We start from the raw sequence: 19,607 nt of genomic DNA on the forward strand, positions 1-19,607 counted from the left end.
ATCAGATCAGGGGGGGTGATGCAGGAGCTGTGGCCTGTGCAGTTTCTGTGCCTGCATTATAACAACCAATAATATAGTGCAATCCAACTGATTGCATCCTGGCAATCAAGGGCACTAGACTGAAGGGTCTACCTGCATTCTATTCTAACAGCTAAGGACACTAACCGGCAGGGGCCGCCTGCATCCTAGTAACCAAAGATTCTAGGCATCAGGGGCCACTTGCATCCTAGCAGCAAATAAAAAGATTGAGGAAGTGGAGCCGGGAAACTGGGTGGGAGCCCTTTAACCAATATTCCCTCTCCCCCTGGAGGGGTCACTAAACAGGGTTCAGTGGCATATGATCTCTGCCTGAGCTTGATGTTGGTAAAGCCTACAGATTGGGCTTCTGTCAGAGGAGGAGCAGAGAAGCTGTAAATGAAGGAATAAAGACGGTATTATTTTACATTTATTTGGAGAAGCAAGTACAGGTATTTAAATGTAACTCTATGGGCCTGTATTTAATTTAAATTTGTCTGATTTTCTCTATATACTAATACATTTGAATGTGCCACGTAATACAGTAGATGATCATAGCTGTAAATTATGTTAACAGTGCAATTGATGTTTTTAAACACCTTTTTATGATGAGGCTTTTGAAGCATCCAGTGTATTAAAATGGTCAAATTGTACTGCTTGTCTTGTCTGTCTACAGTTGGCTATGAAGTCTTTGCAAAGGCTTGCTGCTTTCAAACAATTTGAGCTTTCCATAAGCTTGTTTCAACAAATAGGAATACAAAGTCTTAGAGAGTATCATAAAAACAGCCTGTATATTGATGTTGCTGAAAATGCATTTAGCTTATTTAATTATTTTTTAATGCTTATCAATGGATCTCAAAACGAACCAGTTACTTTACATTAGGGTAAATAATTTTGTTGATTCACAATTGTTAACTGTAGAAAGCATTTAAATGTGAGAATCATGCAGAAAAGTGCCTTAAGGAAGTGCATACTTGTTACCTGTAGCAGCTAATCAGATACTCCATGTTTCTGTTTCATTGGGTGTTTATTGAGGTCTTTGAAACAGTTACAGGTTAGATAAGGCAAACTTTAATATACTAGCAACCAGGAGATTGCATATATGGAACAGAAATCTTCAGTGTTCCAGTAAGCTGAAATACAAACATAGTCTTAAGAGCTGCTTCAGTATTAAAACAAAATTGGTAAGATAAGCCAGTTCATAAATAGTTGCTGATATCCTACTTTCCAAGCCATTGAGCCCAAAAATCACATTTGCAGCTGAAATCAGATTGAAGGAAATGAATATATTGAGTATTTAACTTCATGTCCCCAGTGTAGTATAAAGCTACATGGTTTCTCTGGGTAATAACACCAGTTATTTTTTTAAAGCAGTAACTACATGAAGTTCTAATAAAGAACATTAAAGTGGAAGTAAACTCCCATGTATGATGTTTACCTATAGGTAAACCTATAATAAGGCTTGTCTATAAGTACATTAAATATCTCCTAAACATGCACAGTTTAGGAGATATTTACTTTAGATTGCGGCCAGTGACGTCATTGGCACATGCGCTCTGAAGGAACATCATACCCATGCCGTTCCTTCAGAGCAATGCCATAAACAGCAACTCCCATCGCTGCCTCGGGCCATTCATGTCGCCGAAGCCCACAAACCCAGAAAGATGACCAGGACCAGGTAAGTGTTGACAGCGCGCCACTGGAGGGCTTCGTTTTTAGGTAAGTCTGTCTTAATGTGCTAGTTTGCAATACATATGATCACATTATGACTTAAACTGCCTGGTACCTATTATTATTTATTTTTATTTTTTTAATGCGGTTTACTACCGATTTAATTACTGACTCGTGCTGTATTCAAAATGCTGTATTAGCATTGTTAAACTATTTTTCTTACTTTAAAATGTGTACATTTGCTCAATCCACACCTGTAGCTTCAGCTGCTGTTTTTTTTTTTTTTTTGTATTTCTAGTTCTTCATAAGAGCTAGCGGGGGGTCATACTGTAGATCAGTTTCCCGGTGATTGCAAAAGTGAAAAAACATTTTCGGACACACCTAGACATAGATGTTCCAGGGAGGGAGCTGGCCCCTGAATGGTTTGGACTTTAGCTATGCAGTCTGTCCATCAGTTTCTTGATTACTGTACATTCTCAGACCTGCTTCTGGAGCAATAATCAAGCAACTGATCAGCACAGCCAAAGTCTGCTCCATCCAGTGGTCAGCGGGGAGGAACATGCTCATCTAAAGGGATGCCAGGAATGTGTTCTTTCCCATTACTCCCCATCACTTGCACGCTTTCCTCTCTGAATTGGGAGATATTGAGAGAGCAGAATTAATTGTATACACAGGCATAAAGGAAAGGAATGAAGATGGGGATTCAAAGCACACAGGATTTTAAAGAAACAGGATTAAACAATTGAGAGTTGAAGCAGATATGTCTCATGTTTGCAAGTTAAATTTCTGTCCCTGAGGGTCCCCTGCTTTCAGCTGGGCAGCAAAAGATCTTCATTCCCGGCCACTCCGGTGGTCTCTGAGGCTCCGATTTTCATGTCCTATACACTGGATACTTCAGAAGCCTGGTCAAAAAAAAGGTATTTAAAAAAACATAACTTACAATGTTAACATAATTTACAGTTATGATTTGCTTCCGTAGGGGGTCCATACTTTTCAGTATGAGGGTCACATCCTTTATTTTACAAATGCCGAAAAAAAAACATATAAATGAGCAAATAATATTTAAATGAATGAATGTCTGTTTTTTGTGTAATCAGCATTTGATTTGGAGCGGGGGATGAAGCAGACAAGCGGAGCTTTCCCTTTTGGGTGGAACTCCACTTTAAGCTCCCATCCACACCACACCATTGTAGTGCGATGTCAAGCATCATGCCTATACATTTTTTTAGCATGTTGGGCATCTCATTTATTTATTTTGCGACAAAAAAGCTCCTGTACCTTTTTGCATTTTGCATGTTTTTTTAACCACATTTTTCCATGTTTGCTGTCCAATCTCAGGTGTGCAAAAGCACACTTCTTGCTTGGCGTGTTTTTGGTACCATTAACAATGATTGGCACTGCAAATGAGACGTGCGTTTTTCGTGTATTTCATGATCGCATGCAAAATTGCACATATTCACACATCACACTAGTGTGAATGTGGGCCTAAAGTGTATGTAAACCCTAAATGTATTTTTCAGCATGTTTGCTATTACTACATACAGTTTTTGTCCACTATCAGCTGACAAGGCACAGCTGCTCCAGGCTCTGGAATGATCCCGACAATATTGTCGGGATCTACTAAGTTGCCTGATTGACAGCGTGCTGCACCTCTCGGCATACAGCTGAGAGCTGGAGGCAGCTGCACCCAGCCCCTCCCCAGCCCAGCACTCTGCCCTGAGCAGCCCGAGAGGTGAGGGTTCAGCGGTCATGTGATTGTTTAGTTCTCGGTTTTACAGCCGATGTGGAGAAGCTGCAGCATCACACCGATGCTGCGGCATAGACGCAAGTATGTATGTTTGTTTTTTCATTACTCCACACATCTCATTTAACTGCTTCCCAATTGCCCACAGCCTATAGAGGGCAGCACTGGAGCAGAACCAATGCAGGTTAACATTCCTATACATCAGCCGGCATAGGCAGCTTCTGCACTGCTTAAGAGTGCAAACCTGGGAGGCCGGTGATCATAGGGGATCACATTACCGTTGTGTCCAGGTGATCACATGGTCTTGTATCATGCGATTTACTTTTACAGGCAGCGAAAGGCCCCCCCCTTCCGCTGCCGCCTTTACTGGGTTCTCCTGAGCGACCAGGGAGCCCTGTAAGGAATCGACCAGCAGCATCTGGCTCCAGGTACACAGTGAGAGGAACTGATGGCATTCCTTCCATTGTATGTCAGAAACCAGTAGTGATGAGGATTTAGTCACTTCCATTGTCACTTCTTTGTTTATCTGGCCGCACCAGCCAGGGAAGCAGCTGATCAGACCAATCTGTGTCTGATCGGCTGCATTGGAGGCCAGAGGAGAGGTCTGGGGTCTAATAGACCGCATATCTCTCCATAAAGAGGACCTGTCACAACCAATGCTGTTATTCATCCCTTGTGATAGCAATAAAATGTTTTTTGGAAATAAAATAAAAACAAAAAGTTTAAAGCACCCCCGTCTGCCCGTGCTCGTGCACGAATGCGAAAGTGCACGCTGGTCTCGTGTGTGTATATGTAAACATTGATAGCACCACATTTGTGAGGTATCACCGCAAATGTCACAGTGAGAGCAATAATTCTAGCTCCAGACCTCCCGTGTAACCTGTAAAGGCTTTTAAAGTGTTGCCTATGGTGATTTTTAGGTACCATACGTTGGTGCCATTACACAGGTGGACACCATTTTAAAGCATGACATGTTTGGTATCTATTTACTTGGCGTAACATCATCTTTTATATTTTACCAAAAAATGTGGGTATTTTATGCATTAAAATTAATTAAAGTGTATTTTTTTCCAAAAAATTTGCATTTCAAAACCGCTGTGCAAATATTGTCTAACATAAAAATTTGCAACACCCACCATTTTATTCTCTTGGGCCTCTGCTTAATAATATTTAATGACAAAAAACAGAAAATAGAGGGCACACCGGCCTTGTGCATTATCTTTAAAAAGGTTTATTAAAACAGAAAACGTAAAAGTACTACTCACAAGGGTAGATAAAAATCACGCATAATAGTCAAATTATGGTAGCAGTCTCCAGACCTATGGACAAGACGTGCAGACCGCTGCTGGCTGACGCGTTTCGAAGGTAGCACCTTCTTCTTCAGAGCCTAACAGTATCCATCTCTTACGGTACCTTAAATAATGTGCTCATCAAGGGAGCACAGACCACTTTCGGGGTGTATTTCCAAGTATATCCATGCTGCTTGTTAGACATATCTTATTAGTTGACAACTTTGTTTAAAAAACAATAGATTTTCATCTTCCTTCCTACATTTTCCAAATAATTGTGGCAAACTATTACATTTTCAAAAGAATCACTATGGGCTTGATTTACTAAAGGCAAATCCACTTTGCACTAACAATGCACTCAGTTTAGATTTCAGGGGAAGATTGGAAATTAGGGCAAGCTCCGCTGATTTTATCATCCAATCATGTACAAGCAAAAATGCTGTTTTTTTTTTATTTTCCTTGCATGTCCCACTCTGATATAGCAACTGCACTTCCAAGTGCACTTGCAGGGCAAAGTAGATTTGTCTTTAGTAAATAAACCCCTATGTCTTTCAGAAAATACCTTGCAGTGTTTGCTTTCCAAAATGGGTTCATTTTATGGGTGTTTCCATTGTTTTGGTGTTTCAGGACCTCCAAAAATGTGATAGGTAGTCAGGAAATAAGATGCGTAATTTTATGCTCCTGGAGCGCCTAAAGGCGCTGCTGGAATTTCAGACCCTTCTATGCATCTAGGCTGTGAAAAAGTCTCACATGTGGTATCCCCATACTGAATGCGCAGAATGCGTTTTGGTGTGTAATTGCAATTATGCCTATGCTGTGTGTGTGAGAGCTTGTAAAAATGACAACTTTGTGGGGGAAAAAAAACTAATTTTATTTAATTTCCTCATTTTCCAAAAAACTGCCTAGAAATTACCACTTACCATGCCTCTTACTAAATACCTTTGACTGTCTACTTTTCAAAAAGGGGTAATTTGGGGGATATTTGTACTGTCCCTGCGTTTTATGGTCTCAAGAAATGTGATAGGCAGTTAGTACATCAGGACTGATCAATTTATATATATATATATATATATATATTGACATGGACATTCATTGTACTGTTCATTTAAGCACAAGAGAATCCATTTTGTTCTCACTGTTGAAATGTGTTCTGTAACCTTCACCTAACACACAGACACTTCTCCTACTAAACGCTCTCTACTCCCCCCTCCCTTTTCAAGGTTTTACTTTTGCAATTGTTCGATTCGCTAGTTTTTAATAATATATTTCTATTTGTTAGCTTTTAATAACATATTGCTATTTGTTAGTTTTTAATAACATCTCACACCACCCCTTTCTTATCTATGTATAAAATAACATGTAATAATAAATTTTTCACTGAACGGACATTTTAAACACAGTGATTGAGTCCTGTGAATCTGTTCCTGCAGCTGCAGTATTAACTTTGTTTTAGAGTCCCAATCAGAAATCAGTCATATCAGTCTTGGCGAGTCATAACAGGAGTTTGGCAGAGTCTCCAGAAGGAACCGCGCTTCGATCGGGATCATCGGGAAACGCAGACCTCAAATGCCGGCTAGGTAAGCTGCCCTTAAGCTTGCTATATTTCTGCCTTTTCCTATGTATCCTATCTGTCGGTTCTCAAGGAAACCAGACCACTCTCGGACCTTTCTGTTTGGGTAACGTGTGTGTGTGTGAATGTGTTTGTGTCCCCCTTCACGGGTTGGACTGTGTGTGGATAGGGAAAATCCTCTGCAGTTCCCTGCGTTGACTCCTTGTGGGCGACCTGGGTCAGAGGCGCATGGTAGGGTCAGATAAAACTCACAGAGAAGAGAAGAGACGAGGAGGGTCTCTTAATGAGTGTTTTGTCTATTGTCATAAACCCCTTCTATCCACGTAGATAAGTGGAGACTATTCTTGTAAATCTGCAGATTTGCTGTACTATTTGTTTTAGAGGCAAGAGGGTATAGGCAAAAGTAGAGAAGAGAGAAGACTGGCCAGTCATTATGGGCATTAAATTAATTAAGGGAATGAAGGGAGAGAGGCCTTCAGAAAATGCCCAGCGCAAGATGAGCGCTAGAGAATATATGAACCGAAGGTACGGTTCTGCCTATACTGAGCCCCTAGATAAATGGGTAGAATGCACAAAGGGAACAGCTAAACCTTTAAAATCTGAAGGGACTTTTGATTTAAAAGTATGGCAAACTTTTCTGCACGATTATGGCCCACTACTGTGCAGTGAAGGAACGTGGAGAATAGCTTGCACATGGGAGACAGAAGCTAAAGTAACAAATCAAACTGGCTTGACGGAGATATTTAATAAAAGTACTGCCCAAATTTACTACGTTTGGCCAGAAGACTCTGTAGAGGAGGACCCCCCACCTTATGTGGCTGCCAGTTTGGCTTTAAGGGGTCCACGCACAAAAGCAAAAGAATTAGATTACATGGAACACACAAAAGATGAGCTATGCAATATAGTAGAGAGCAGAGGTTTAACAGCCCCATATCAACCTACAAAAAGGGATTTGGCTCGTATCCTAGAAACAGATGATTGGCATAAATCAAAAGGCACATATGCAAACCTGGATCTCTCTGAACTTAAGGCTTTCGCCAGAGAAAGAGAGATAGAGTCTGAACTTCCGGAGCAAACCATAATTTCCAAATTGTGGCAGCAAGATGAAGAGAGAAGGAAGGGAGATGCCAGCCCTTCTGCCCCTGGCATAGAGACATCTGTTGCAGTTTATCCTGTCAGAACCCAATTAGTTTTTGAAGGTGATGCTGTTGACAGTAAGTCTCAAATTAAATGGCATGTACCTTTTAGTCCCCAAGATATGAGAGCCATATTAGAGGGATTGGGAGATCCTAGAAAGAATCCAATAGGGTTTGCAAACAAACTTAGTGCTGCACAGGAAGCATATGAGGCTTCTGCTACTGACATTCATCAGCTTCTTATTAAAGCAGTGGGAAGCAACATGTCTGGCTATATACTTAAAGAATGTGGTGTAGACGTCAAAAATCTAGGTAAGATGGTTAGTGGACGGGAGGTTTGTGAGAAATTGAAGGAAAAATTGCCCCAAATATATGGACAAACCAGACATGCTGAATTTATGAATGCTAAGCAAGGGAAAGAGGAAGCAGCAGGGGCTTATTGGAGGCGGTTAAGTGAGATGGCTGAGGAAGCAGGCATTAAAATAGAGGAAGAGAAGGCGGGAGAAACTGCAAGTCCATCTACACAACTGGTGAAACAAAGGTTTCTTGATGGTTTAATACCCCAGTTGAAAGAAAAGTTGTTCACAGCAAGGCCTGAGGCAGGCAATATGTCTATTCGAGACGTCCTGCCTATCCTGTTGTCCATAGAAAACAGGATTAACCAAAAAGACAGCAAACCCAAGGTAATGTACATGGGGAAGCAGAGAGGAAAAGGAAGAGGTAGAGGCAAAGGCAATTTCAGAAATCATGGCAATCGGGGACCAATTATATGCTACAATTGTGATGGGGAAGGACACATAGCCAAATTCTGCCATCTTCCTGACCGTAGACTAGAAAAGAGCTTAGAGGCCCCTCATGCTGATCCCAGTTCTCTGCCAAAAGCAGTGGATCAGGCATAGGAAAATGGCATGCCAGTATCAATCATGTTAAATAGGGGAGACAATGGTCCCGAGGCCAGAGTAAAAGTATTTTTACAAGAACTCCCCTATCCTGGAGGAGAAACAGAATTAACCTGTTTAATTGATACTGGTGCAAGCCGAAGTGTTTTTAATATAGAGGACTTACCTCCAGGATTATTATCTACAAATGTTATCTCTGGTGTTGGCCTAACCGGGACCTCTACTGATTTGGTTGAGTCCAAGCCACTTAAACTCAGGCTAGGACAGCAAACAGAAATTGTCACTAAAGTGTTAGTTTCAGACACAGTTCCTACCAATCTTTTGGGAGCTGACATTTTGAACCAAATTTTAGCAAACATAGACTACACTCCTACAGGAGTCCAAGTGGTCAGTAGTCTATCAGGAGAAGTTTTAAATTCTGCCTGTGGAGTATTTTTAATCCAAGACTCCACTCTGCCATTTCCACCAGAATTGAAAGTGATTCCCACTGAATTATGGGCCACCAGCAAATATGATGTAGGTCTGCTGGATTGCACCCCAGTCATGATAAAAATTAAACCAGGAGCCCATCTCCCACAGATTAAACAGTACCCACTGAGTATTGCTCAGACTGAGGGGATAAAGGATCAAATCACTCAACTGAAAGCAGCAGGGGTTGTTGTACCAATTAAGTCCCAGGTCAATACACCCCTGTTCCCAATTGCAAAGAAGCCAGACAAGAAGGGTGGGCAGGTGACATATCGCATGGTGCATGATTTGAGAGCCATTAACAATATAATAGAGGCAGATACCCCGATCGTGCCCAACCCCCGCACTTTACTAAGTGGAATACCTGCCTCCAGCACCTGCTTTACAGTGATTGATCTTGCAAATGCTTTCTTTTCGGTGCCCCTGCACCCAGATTGCTGGCACCTTTTTTCATTTACCCATGATGCCCAAAAGTTAGCATGGACAAGATTGCCCCAAGGCTGTGTGAGTAGCCCCTCTGAATATAATACTGCGTTAAAGCAAGTATTGGACCAATGGTCCCCCTCACACCCAAACACAGTTTTGCTTCAGTACATAGACGATTTGCTTATTTGTTCTGATACAAAGGACATTTGTAGCAGAGAAACAGTAAGCCTTCTCCTGTTTCTCTATAACAGTAACAACAAAGTTAGCAAAGATAAGCTACAATACTGCCAAGAGAAAGTGATCTTCCTGGGTCACTGCATTTCACATGGAATCCGTCACCTAACCCCAGATCGAGTTAAAACTCTACAAAACTTTGAAAAGCCAAAAAATGTACGGCAACTACGTGCCTTCCTGGGGTTAGTGAGATATTGTAGGGACTGGATTCCAAATGCATCAGAACTTATGGCTCCTCTATATGAGGCTACCACTAGAAACCCTTTCAAACTCACATGGGACAATGAATTGCAGATGAAGGAGCTTATTAAAAATTTGTCTGAAGCGCCCGCCATTGGACTTCCTGACTATACTAAGACTTTCTCGTTGTTCTGTCATGAAGTCAATGGATTTGCTGCAGGTGTACTCACCCAGCTACATGGAAACAAACAGAGGCCTGTGATGTATGTATCAGCCTCATTAGACCCTGTCATCAAAGGCTCCCCCAGTTGTATGCGAGCCATAGCAGCCTGCATTTTGCTGCTAGACAAAGTAACGGAGCTTGTACTAGATTCTGCTCTGATCCTGTATGTACCACATGCAGTACAGGAAATCATGAATCAAGTAAATACTAGACATGTGTCTGCCAGTAGATTTGACAAGTACCAGTCTGCTCTTTTTGCTCCATCGAATTTAACAATCAAACGATGTGTTACTTTAAATCCGGCTACTCTTCTTCCTATAATTGATGAGGAAGATGCAACAAATGGTACTGATGTAGAACCTGAGAGTTTTTCTCATGATTGTATGGCTCTTATGGAGGTAGAAAGGGCCTCTGTCACACCAGCAAAAGATGAGCCCTTATCAGATTGTGACACACACTTATTCGTAGATGGTTCCAGATTTTACACTGACGATGGTCAGCCACACACAGGGTTTGCTGTAACCACTACAGACACCATTTTACATCAGGAAGCATTGAAACCCCAGATGTCAGCACAGGAAGCGGAGTTGTATGCTGTAGTCAAAGCATGTCATCTCCTAGAGAATCAAAGGGGAAATGTTTACACTGACAGCAGATATGCATTTGGAATAGCCCACGATTTTGGGCCTATCTGGAAAGCACGGCACTTTCTGACTAGTGCAGGGAAGCCAGTGAGACATGCAAAACTCATAGAGCGGCTATTTGAGGCCTTTCAGAAACCAGCAGAAGTTGCCATCTTGAAGGTAAAAGGGCATGCAAGGGGAAGTGACATGACAGCCAGAGGAAATGCTTTAGCGGACCAAGCGGCAAAGGATGCTGCCCTTATGGCATTTGGAGTCACATCCACTGTAGGGGTCGCCCAGGTAGCGGGGACAGATTCCCCTCATCAAGAGCAGTGGGATGTAGAAACTCTAATTCAGTTGCAGAACCAGGCCCCTGATGAAGAGAAGGATAAGTGGATCAAATGTAATGCTACCCAAAATCAGCAGGGCCTGTGGAGCGCTGACAACAGGTGGTGTCTACCCAGGAGTTTGTACCCAGTTTTAGCACAGCTGGCACATGGCGTCAGTCATCTTGCTAAGGGCACGATGGTGGCACTTACTGACTGCTATTGGATAGCACCTGGATTTAGTGCATTTGCAGCCAGGTTTTGTGCTTCATGTCTCACTTGTGCTCTGTACAATGCAGGGAGGCCTGTTCATGTTCCCCAAAGGCATTCTCCAAAGCCAGATTTCCCTTTCCAAAGAATTCAAATAGACTACATTCAGATGCCCAGAATAGACACCTATGAGTTTGCTTTAGTGTGTGTTGACATGTTTTCAGGTTGGCCCGAGAGCTGGCCAGTAGCCAAAGCAAATGCAAAAACAACAGCAAAGAAAATTTTGAATGAAATAGTTTGTAGATATGGAGTTCCTGAAACTATTGAGAGTGACAGAGGAACCCATTTTACTGGGGAAGTAATGAAAGAGGTAATGGAAGCACTTCACATACAGCAAGCTTTCCATACACATTATCATCCACAAAGTAGTGGTAAAGTTGAGAGACTTAATGGAATTTTGAAAAACAGATGTGCAAAAATTAAAGCAGATACAGGAAAAGGATGGGTGGAAGCTTTGCCATTAGCCCTATATTCTGTACGAACTACCCCTAAACAACCACATGGGCTGTCCCCCTATGAGATTTTATTTGGAGGGCCACCCAAAACAGGGCTATATTTTCCCTAACAGTTGCAGGCTTCTCACTCTAATCTGTTAGAATATGTTCAGATTTTGCAAAGAACATTGAATAAAATACATGAAGGTGTTTATAAATCTATCCCCGACCCAGATTCTGTTTCAGGTATTCACAGAATCCAACCAGGTGACTGGGTGGTGGTCAAGCGACACGTCAGAAAGCCACTAGAACCAAAATTTGACGGACCACATTTGGTGCTTTTGACAACCGGTTCTGCTGTCAAGTTGGAAGGAAAGCCCACCTGGATTCACGCCAGTCACTGCAAGAAAATCCTGAAGTGATGATATCCTTTGAAAAAAAAGATGATAATGTTTCTTTTCTTTTTGTTGTTTGTGAGAACTGAGACATGGAAAAATAACCCTTTCATCCAAATGTTAAAATTGTATGCAACCCATAGCAACGCTAGTAACTGCTGGGTGTGTTCTCACTTACATCCCCAAACAGGAACAATACCCATGATAGCAATGCCTCTCAATTTCACTGATCTAAACAGGACCAGAATAAATGGCTCAGCTTAAAAAAGTAGTATTAGAGCACAGATTAACGCTAAATTATCTCACTGCAGCTCAAGGTGGGATGTGTAAGATATTTCGCACTGACTGTTGTATATACATTTCTGATAATGAGGACATTATTAAAGGGCATCTTGCTAAGATAAGAGAACTACAGAATAAGGCCAGAGATATTGCTAAAGATGGATGGAACCCCTTTCAGGGTTTAGGAGGTTTTGGTGATTTTTTATATGGCATAGCAACATGGTTACAGAAACTAGGCGCTTACATTGTGATGTTCCTATTTCTCATGTTTGTTATTTACTTCCTCATCAGGCTATGCCTCTGTGTGACTACCCGCTGTACCAACAAATGTACCACCAGCCCTGATGAACCCATTATTGTGAGAAAGCTAGGAGAGAGCTGAACAGGACGCCGTCTCTCTGCGCCAATGTAACAGGAGTTACCAGCAATCGGCTGAACGTAACGCGGAGAAGAATGGTGTCAAATAAACAAAAGGGGGGAAATGACATGGACATTCATTGTACTGTTCATTTAAGCACAAGAGAATCCATTTTGTTCTCACTGTTGAAATGTGTTCTGTAACCTTCACCTAACACACAGACACTTCTCCTACTAAACGCTCTCTACTCCCCCCTCCCTTTTCAAGGTTTTACTTTTGCAATTGTTCGATTCGCTAGTTTTTATATTTCTATTTGTTAGCTTTTAATAACATATTGCTATTTGTTAGTTTTTAATAACATCTCACACCACCCCTTTCTTATCTATGTATAAAATAACATGTAATAATAAATTTTTCACTGAACGGACATTTTAAACACAGTGATTGAGTCCTGTGAATCTGTTCCTGCAGCTGCAGTATTAACTTTGTTTTAGAGTCCCAATCAGAAATCAGTCATATCAATATGTACACACCATAGATTGTATACTCTATAACTTTCACACAGACTAAACAATATAAAGGGTTTTGTGTTGATTTTACAAAAAAATGTAGCAGAATACATTTTGCCATAATTTTATAAAGAAAGATTCTTTACTTGTAAAATTTTAAAACAAAACTAAGAATAGGGTTTTTTTTTGTTTTTGTTTTTTTTAATCAAACTTTTCGGTACTTTTTCATTTATTTAGCAAAAAATTAAAAACCCAGTGGTGATTAAATGCCACCAAAATAAAGCTCTATTGGCCTTAAAAAAAAAATGATAAACATTGTTTGGGGTAAAGTGTTTTTTTGGGGCAAATTCGTAATTGAGTAATTGTCACTCAAAGTGTGATAGCGTTGAAAGCAGAAAATTGGCCTGGATTTGAAGGGGTTGAAGGTGTCTGGTCTTGAAGTGGTTAAGAAAACTGTAGCTACAGCGAGACATGATGCCAAACGCACTAAAGATAATGTAGATTTGGGGTTTACATACACTTTAAACAGATCTTCCATTTTTAAATGATTCAAGCATAATTTAAACTCCAATGTAATAGTAAGTAAAATGGCATTCTAATGTTTTATTTTCTTAACAGGCATGTCATCTACTAAGCCATCTTCTGAGTTTCTATCATTACTTAACGGTTTGCTACAGAAGGACCCATTAAAAAGGTAGGGAGACCTGAACAAAATAGCTGGATGAATGATGTCTGCTAATTGTTTCCCAAGGCCCATGGTGTTCATATGACATAAATACATGTAAAATGAAAACAATCCAAACAAGTTTGAAAACACATCTAGAACAAGATCCAAACAAAAAGTAAAAACTTAGTTCAGTTTGCAAATGGCAGCAGGTGAGCACATGCCGCAGTCGTGATGCTTTGCATTGCAGCTCAGCAAAAGTAGAGTCCCCCATTGTGTCTGGCGGGCAGCATCTTACCTGCATCTTCTACCTAGCTTCTTCTGGGTGCCGTCTTCATTGGTGATAAAGGATGGCGTCACTCCTGTGCATGCACAGGAGTTCAGTAATTCTGGCACACAGGATCTGTGTTGAAATGTAAACTGAGCAGTGCATGCGCAGCTGAGTACATTCTAAAGAAGACTGCAAGAAGGAGGGTAGTGATAAAAAGATATTTCCCCTAACTGGACTTTTAAAGGCACAGAAATTGCATGGTAGGTAAAAAAGTATCAATTTTATTAATAGCGTATTTGCTACAAAGGATACAGAATAAAAAAAAGGATGGGAAAGATAAGCGGAATGCTATCAAAAATACACATAATTTATGACAGTCACCACAACCATTAACAGTATGGTCTATGTTTCACCCAACGCGTTTCGTAGTTTTTCAAAATCTCCTTCGGGGGTATGTGAAGGGGTCAATCATGTGTCTATAACATATTAATAGACAGTTTAGACATATATATATTCAATAACAATATACAAATACAGTAAACTACATATAGCCTGTCTACTTACATGTTTTGTGAAACAGTCATATGCATAACATTCCAATACAGTATTAAAAGCAACACAAAAGTTGAGCGGAGTTGTGTCTTGAGTTTACCCGTTTGTAATCTTCTTGTATCACATTCAAATTAAATATGCTTGCTGAATAGTAACCAAAGCAACCCGGCGGAGAGTAACCATCCAATGGTGCTGAAGTCAATGAGAGGCATAGCCCTGTAGATGAAAGCGTTTTAGGCTATATGTATAGTAATTAAGTCTAAGGTCATATGTTAATACTACACATAAGGTACTAGATTGAATGAAAAGATGTACCATGTGATAGAAAATAGAAAATAAATGCTGCCTATTCACAGGCCATTAGAATACGCTACCAGCCATGTAGCAAGAAGGAGGGTAGGCTTTTTTTTATTGCAGAAGAGACATTTCATGTCTCTTCTGCGATTAGGAGCCTGGCTGCTTGTGTTTTTTAAAAGTGTGTATGTATGTAATGTATTCTGCTTCTCATGGGAACATCTAGAAGTTTTAATTGTGCCTAAGATGTACCCTGAATTTTTTTTTTTTTTTTTCTCGAATGACTTTTGAATAATAGCAGTGCACTTCCTGGTCTGTGAGTGTACCTAGACATTCTTGTGCTTGCAGCCTTATAGCTCTATATCTGCAGTGATACCCAAGGCACTGCTGCCTCTGACTTCTAGTTTTTAAGGATACATTCACCTTTTGGAACATGTTACGTGTTCTTCCTGTATTTAGGGTGGAAAATGTAACCTGTTCCAGCAGCTGCAACCTCCCTCACCCCTACCCCCAGTGACAGCGGGCGGGCATCTTCTCCAGGTGCCCACTATCACTATTTGAGAAACACATGGCTGTATGGGGTGCAATGCTTTCCAGGCTCCAAGTAAAAAAATAAATACATTTTTACCTACAAAAGGTTTGCATTTATTTTTATTTTTTTTTTAAAAGGTGAACTTATCCTTTTAGAGATTTGGAGTGAGATTTTGGTGTTGTCACTACTATTGTTGCTCATTGTTTTCCTTGTTGGAAGCTCTGATATAAGGAGGCAGTTCCTGCCTCTACCAAAATGACGGTTTCCACTCACAACCATAGCACAGAGTAAAGCATGGTAAGTCGGTAAGAGGGGAAAAACCTGCAAGAAGACCACAGGCAGGCTTTGCCCTCTGCCTGCTTTTTTAGGGCACAGCTTCTAAAATTCAGTTTCTCTTTTACATTTTCATTTGTATGATTCAGCATTTAGCCTAGGTTCACATTGGTTTGATTTGGCATGCAATTTAACCTGTCAAATCGCATGCCATATCGGCAGCTATTGCCAGCAATGGCACCATCCGAATCGGTGCGGCGCCACACTGATTCCCAAAAGCAGTTCCTGTACTAATTTTGGCGACTTTGGTGGGCGATTTGTATAGGCATCTATGCATGAACCAGCACAGATGTCTGTCAATCGCCCCCGAAGTCGGACTGCATTGCCGGGTTGAAATTGTGCAAGTTCTAACCCGCAGCAATGTGAACCTGGGCTTAGAAACAGAATGCACATTTGCAGTTTACTAAAAGCACAAGAATAAATAATAATGTTATCTGTCCAGATATAATTTCAAGTCTTTAAAAGGATATTAAGCTAGTGAAATTAATGGAAACAAATGATTCAATCCAACAAGCATGCAACTCCAATAAGATAAACTAATAGAATTAGCTGCAGTAAGGCTTGTTGTCTAAATCCTCAAGATCATGTATTCAGGTCTTACAACAGATTGACACTTTAGATTATACCAGACTAGAAGGAATTGCTTTCACAAGGTTTTACCAGCTAAGTTGTGTAGAAGAAGCTTAACCACTTCAGCCCGGGAGGATTTTACCCCCTTCCTGACCAGAGCACATTTTGCGATTCGGCACTGTGTTGCTTTAACTAACAATTGTGCGGTCGTACAACGTTGTACCCAAACAAAACTGACGTCCTTTTTTCCCCACAAATAGAGCTTTCTTTTGGTGGTATTTGATCGCCTTTGCGTTTTTTATTTTTTGCACTATAAACAAAAAAGAGCATCAATTTTGAAGAAAACACAATATTTTTTACTTTTTGCTATAATAAATATCCCCCAAAAATATATATAAAAAAAAAACATATTTTTTTCCTCAGTTTAGGCCGATATGTATTCTTCTACATATTTTTTTGGTAAAAAAAACCGCAATAAGCGTATATTGATTGGTTTGCGCAAAATGTATGGCGTCTACAAAACATAGTTTTATGGCATTTTTATTTTTAATTTTTTTTTTATTAGTAATGGCGGCGATCTGTGATTTTTATCGAGACTGCTACATTATGGCAGACACATCGGACACTTTTGACACTATTTTGGGACCATTGTCATTTATACAGCGATCAGGGCTATAAAAATGCATTGATTGCTGTGCAAATGACACTGGCAGTGAAGGGGTTAACCACTAGGGGGCGGTGAAGGGGTTAAGTGTGTCCTAGGGAGTGATTCTAACTGTGAGGGGGCTGGGCTTCAACACACAGGACAGTGATCACTGCTCGATGACAGAGAGCAGTGATCTCTGTCATGTCACTAGGCAGAAGGGGGAAATGCTTTGTTAACAAAAGTATCTCCCTGTTCCACCTCTCCGTGACACGATCGCGGGCACCCGGCAGACATCGAGTCCACGGGACCCACGGTCACGGAGATCGCGGCAGGCGTGCGCCCGCAACACCGCTTCTTAAAGGGGACGTACCTATACGCCCTTTTGCCTACCAGTGCCATTCTGCCAATGTAAATCAGCGTGCGCTGGGCGGCAAGCGGTTAAAGCTGAAATCCAGGAAAAACAAACATACACACACACATGCAAAAGCCATGTGCATTCTTACCTGAATCTTGGTGTTCTTTGTGTATTTCTTCCAGATCTGTGCACTTTGCCTCCATTCTACAGACCACACTGCTGCTCTTTTATTGTATACAGTGACTGGTTTTGTATGCGCCCCCCTCTTGTAGTTTTCTGCAGGCAGCCTGTAGTGTATGTAGCTATTGGGTCCCTCCCACAGCTTTCCTATTTGCACAGGCTGAATACAGCACAGTGATGACATCACTGCTACTTTTACAAGGAAATATCTGGGCTCGCAAAGGCATTTGGTGCACTCAAAGTGAGTACATTTCCTTTGTGGCTGTTAAGAGCTATATTTAAGAAAGTTTTTATGCCTGGAATACAGCTTATTTTTTTTTTTCCGCTGTGGACAAAACGTGGCCAGTCAAATTCCTCCACCCCAGACTCGCTCATCCATGTCTTTATGGACCTTGCTTTGTGCACTGGTGCGCAGTCATGTTGGAACAGGAAGGGGCCAATCCCAAACTGTTCTCACTAAATTGGGAGCATGAAATTGTCCAAAATGTCTTGGTATGCTGACGCCTGAAGAGTTCCCTTCACTGCAACTAAGGGGCCAAGCCCAACCCTTGAAAAACAACCCCACAGCATTATCCCCCCTCCACCAGATGATTTGGACCAGTACACAAAGCAAATTCCATAAAGGAATGGATGAGCGAGTTTGGGGTGGAGGAACTTGACTGGCCTGCACAGAGTCCTCAACTAGATAGAACACCTTTGGGATGAATTCGAATGGAGACTGCAAGTGTATATGTATATATGTGTGTGTATATACAGTGGGAAAGGAAAGTATTCAGACCCCCTTAAATTTTTCACTCTTTGTTATATTGCAGCCATTTGCTAAAATCATTTAAGTTCATTTTTTTTTCCTCATTAATGTTTACACAGCACCCCATATTGACATATAAAACACAGAATTGTTGACATTTTTGCACATTTCTTAAAAAAGAAAAACTGAAATATCACATGGTCCTAAGTATTCAGACCCTTTGCTGTGACACTCATATATTTAACTCAGGTGCTGTCCATTTCTTCTGATCATCCTTGAGATGGTTCTACACCTTCATTTGTGTCCAGCTGTGTTTGATTATACTGATTGGACTTGATTAGGAAAGCCACACACCTGTCTATAAAAGACCTTATAACTCGCAGTGCATGTCAGAGCAAATGAGAATCATGAGGTCAAAGGAACTGCCTGAAGAACTCAGAGACAGAATTGTGGCAAGGCACAGATCTGGCCAAGGTTACAAAGAAAATTCTGCTGCATTTAAGGTTCCTAAGAGCAGAGTGGCCTCCATAATCCTTAAATGGAAGACGTTTGGGATGACCAGAACCCTTCCTAGAGCTGGCCGTCTGGCCAAACTGAGCTATCGGGGGGAGAAGAGCATTGGTGAGAGAGGTAAAGAAGAATCCAAAGGTCACTGTGGCTGAGCTCCAGAGATGCATTCGGGAGATGGGAGAAAGTTGTAGAAAGTCAACCATCACTGCAGCCCTCCACCAGTCGGGGCTTTATGGCAGAGTGACCCGAGGGAGGCCTCTCCTTAGTGCAAGACACATGAAAGCCCGCATGGAGTTTGCTAAAAAAAACACCTGAAGGACTCCAAGATGGTGAGAAATGAGATTCTTCGGTCTGATGAGACCAAGATAGAACTTTTTGGCCTTAAGTCTAAGCGGTATGTGTGGAGAAAACCAGGCACTGCTCATCACCTGTCCAATACAGTCCCAACAGTGAAGCATGGTGGTGGCAGCATCATGCTGTGGGGGTGTTTTTCAGCTGCAGGGACAGGACGACTGGTTGCAATCGAGGGAAAGATGAATGCGGCCAAGTACAGGGATATCCTGGACGAAAACCTTCCCCAGAGTGCTCAGGACCTCAGACTGGGCCGAAGGTTTACCTTCCAACAAGACAATGACCCTAAGCACACAGCTAAAATAAGGAAGGAGTGGCTTCACAACAACTCCGTGACTGTTTTTGAATGGGCCAGCCAGAGCCCTGACTTAAACAAAATTGAGTATCTCTGGAGAGACCTAAAAATGGCTGTCCACCTACGTTTATCGTCCAACCTGACAGAACCGGAGAGGATCTGCAAGGAGGAATGGCAGAGGATCCCCAAATCCAGGTGTGAAAAACTTGTTGCATCTTTCCCAAAAAGACTCATGGCTGTATTAGATCAAAAGG

The 19,607-nt window shown here is 41.4% G+C and overlaps 1 protein-coding gene across 7 annotated transcripts in view; it reads left to right on the forward strand.

Annotated features, from left to right (window-relative positions):
• The window catches only part of LOC141144582 (serine/threonine-protein kinase ULK4-like), a 417,575-nt gene that overhangs the window by 73,727 nt on the left and 324,241 nt on the right, over positions 1-19,607 (forward strand). For 5 of the 7 annotated variants that reach the window (XM_073630411.1, XM_073630410.1, XM_073630405.1 and 2 more), the window contains exon 8: positions 11,743-12,983. In XM_073630411.1, coding sequence (XP_073486512.1) covers positions 11,743-11,930 — 188 coding nt within the window. In that variant the 3' untranslated portion in view covers positions 11,931-12,983. Of the gene's footprint in view, positions 1-11,742; positions 12,984-13,670; positions 13,747-19,607 lie in introns of those variants that run through there. The other 2 variants (XM_073630407.1, XM_073630412.1) reach the window with 2 other exon arrangements.

Source organism: Aquarana catesbeiana, linkage group LG05 (assembly GCF_042186555.1).
Source record: "Aquarana catesbeiana isolate 2022-GZ linkage group LG05, ASM4218655v1, whole genome shotgun sequence".
Taxonomy (NCBI): Eukaryota; Metazoa; Chordata; class Amphibia; order Anura; family Ranidae; genus Aquarana; species Aquarana catesbeiana.